The 3,085-nt window shown below is 39.9% G+C and overlaps 1 protein-coding gene across 1 annotated transcript in view; it reads right to left on the minus strand.

Annotated features, from left to right (window-relative positions):
• The window catches only part of oplah (5-oxoprolinase, ATP-hydrolysing), a gene marked incomplete in the record, with an annotated part of 23,402 nt that overhangs the window by 14,038 nt on the left and 6,279 nt on the right, over positions 1–3,085 (minus strand). Inside the window, 7 exon segments of the mRNA XM_014018759.1 lie at positions 585–697; positions 802–940; positions 1,020–1,157; positions 1,241–1,411; positions 1,518–1,630; positions 2,152–2,292; positions 2,389–2,564. Coding sequence (XP_013874213.1) covers positions 585–697; positions 802–940; positions 1,020–1,157; positions 1,241–1,411; positions 1,518–1,630; positions 2,152–2,292; positions 2,389–2,564 — 991 coding nt within the window.

Raw genomic sequence — 3,085 nt, forward strand, 5'->3', positions numbered from 1 at the left:
GAATTTTGCTTGAAGTCTCCTGGAGGAGAGACGAAACATTTCATTAGAGAAGAACCCGTCCAGAAGACCTCTACAATTTTTTCTTTTTGATTTTTTACCTGGATTACTGAGATGCATCAGGACATTAAAATATGTTTCCTAATCATTATTGTGTTCACAAGGTAGTAAACTAGTATGAAATGTGATTTGGCTCACTATTTGGAAAGAAACCGGACAGTTTAGTATCTTTCTTGACCTAATTAATGCATAATAAACATTTATTAATAATTTATAAAGTGTTTACAGATGAATTAATAACTTATCTATAAACTCTTTATAAGCCATATATAAGGGGAGCCTTGTTATAAAGTGGTCCGCTTTTTTAAAAAAAATCACGTTACAAGTGTTTGAACATAAATGGTTAAATGCAAACACCTTACCAAAACTGGGGATTTGTGTGAAAGGATGATGAAATGTTGAACAAAGACTTGGCCCCTCTATRAATATTGTGGCCCCTTGATGGCCCCTTACTCAGGAAAATCTTAGATCCACCAKTGACTGCGAGTTTTCCAAKCTGCAAGTTAGAWTAGGAAAAATCCTCTTGCCTGTTTTTGTCAATGATGATGGCCGGTCCTTGRACGGCGCATCCACACGGCAGCTCCTCCCACAGATACACACTTGTGTCCAAATAACCGTTCTCAAAATAACACTTTGTCGTCTGCATAGAGTAACACACATAGTAATTATCACAGCTCTTCCCTGCATGATTTAACTTTAAGGGAAGATTCCACGTTTTATTTGTGTTTTGAAGACACTGTTTACCATGACAGGTTTGGCTTGTCTGTGTTCCAGCTTCGGTTTATACACCGACCGGATTCCAGATTTCCCACAACCTCTCACTCTGATGTCATCCACCATGATGTCTCTGTCTGGGATGGTGAATCCAAACTCCTTCATGTAACTAGAGGTAAAGAGTTTAGAGATACAGATGTGTTTAATAATWAAAAATAAAGCGTTAAATGGAGGAGGACTCTGCTAACCGTTTGGTGAAGGCGGTGTGGAAATCGCCGGCTCGACAGGACTCTGCGTTGCAAGGGTAACCRTCAGCAGAAACCATGAGCGCGCAGTCGGTGCCTTTGTAACGCATGTGGAGAAAAACCTCAGTGGTTAACTGACCACTGATGAGGACAAGAATATATTAGGTTAGCGGTTAAAATGCTGCTTTAAAGACCAATTTGTCAGTTTTTCCGCTGCCTCTGACCTCGTAAAGCCTCGACTCTGGAGCGTGTCGCGGCAGCGTTTGGAGAGCTGCTCCATCCTGCGGTCGAGCTCGCTGAAAGACTTCTGCTCGTACTTCAGCGAGCACGGCTCCTGCTGCTCCTCCACAACATCTGCTAGAGCCAGACCGTATGCCGACAACACGCCGCTGTACCTGCGAAACACGCAGACAAGAAGCAGACCGGTTTTAGCCACTGTTCTGCAACTACAAGCCCCGCCCCCAGTCCTCAAGCCCCACCCACAGTCCTCATCTGCTTTACTTATGTATGAAGACAGTCTTCATCCCCAGGGCTCGGGCGATGGCACAGGCATGTTGGCCACCTGCACCTCCGAAACATGCCAACACATGCTGCGAAGTATCGTGACCCTTGGCCTGTGGAAAAGAAAATATGTAAAACAATAAAAATACATTTTTTTTATGATGAAACAACAATTAAAAAAGAAAGACTGAAACTCTAAAGAAACTGCAGTGTGAACACGAATGATTTTACAGAAATTTGCTAAATTTGCTTAAAGAAGAAACTAAAAGCTAAAGAAGCAAATTGCTAGCTAAAAGTAGCTAAAAGGTTAGCTAAAGCTAAAGGCAGAAAAATGGTACGGGAGACTAAATGTGGCATAAAATAAAACTGCTGTTTGCAGATTTCAAACAGAACAATGTATTTTTGAAAGAACTGAAGAAATTTATATGGTGAAAAGTTTCGAAAATAAAAATTCGGAAAAGTATAAAAGTCACAAAAACCAAAAGTCTCTCCTGAATGAGCTGAACATTTGAATAAATTAATGGTTAAAATAGCATAAAAATGCAAATGCAGTTGCAAYAAACAGAAAGAAAAAGAAAATCAGGACCAGTATTGTTTTCAGATTTTTGCTGAATCAGCATCTACATAATAATACCTGAGTCAGAGCTCTGATTGGTCGACACATGGCCTCGTTAGCAACACGAACGAATCCCATAGCAACCTCTTCCACACTCATCTCTGATTGGCTGTTAGGCACCACGCTGTTCTGTGATTTATTGGTCCCATTTGCTCCAACCTTTAATACAAATAATATTAATAAAAATATATTTATGTTAATGTTTTTGTTTTATTTACTGCTTCAGAATTAGAAAAAAACATCTTAGTTCAGTGCCTTGGATTGGTTGGAAGACAGGAAAAGGTTGATCTCATCTGTGAGAAGATGGAAATTTTTCATGGTCTCCTCCACGGACAGGGCTTCGTTCTCCTCTGGTCCAAAGATTTTTGGGAAGAAAGACGGAAGGAGGCGACCCAGAGCCAAGTTAGCATCTGTCACAGTCAGAGGACCCCCTGTGAAACCACAGAACCAATCAGCCAATGAGACGATGCAAAATCAGACACACATGAGTGTCTGTTAGCGAAATCTCAGGAACCACTGGATGGATTTTAATGAAAATCAAAAACAACTAGRAGTCAGTTTTACAATACGGCTCTCACTGAGAATATGAAGCAAGCCTGAGTTATATAATCTGAATTTAGTGGATTATTAACCTCTTAAGCCTCAAGTTGTTTTCTTGAAGTTTTTGCTCAAAATGCCGTGCCGAAATGTAACTGAGTATACATCAGCATTTACAAACTCTACCTAAATTATCTTGGTATCAAAACAAAGCTAACATGTGGGAGATTTTATCAGAAGTTTAAGTATTAAAACAGCTGCTGTGGTTTTAGAGATATTGAGGATGGAATATAGTATTTTTTTTTCACTCTCACCTGAAAATGTTTCTCATTAGACAGTATACACTCACCAGCCACTTTATTAGGTACACCTGTCCAACTGCTCGTTAACACTTAATTTCTAATCAGCCAATCAC

The sequence above is a fragment of the Austrofundulus limnaeus genome, unplaced genomic scaffold, assembly GCF_001266775.1.
Source record: "Austrofundulus limnaeus strain Quisiro unplaced genomic scaffold, Austrofundulus_limnaeus-1.0 Scaffold201, whole genome shotgun sequence".
In the NCBI taxonomy this organism is placed as follows: domain Eukaryota; kingdom Metazoa; phylum Chordata; class Actinopteri; order Cyprinodontiformes; family Rivulidae; genus Austrofundulus; species Austrofundulus limnaeus.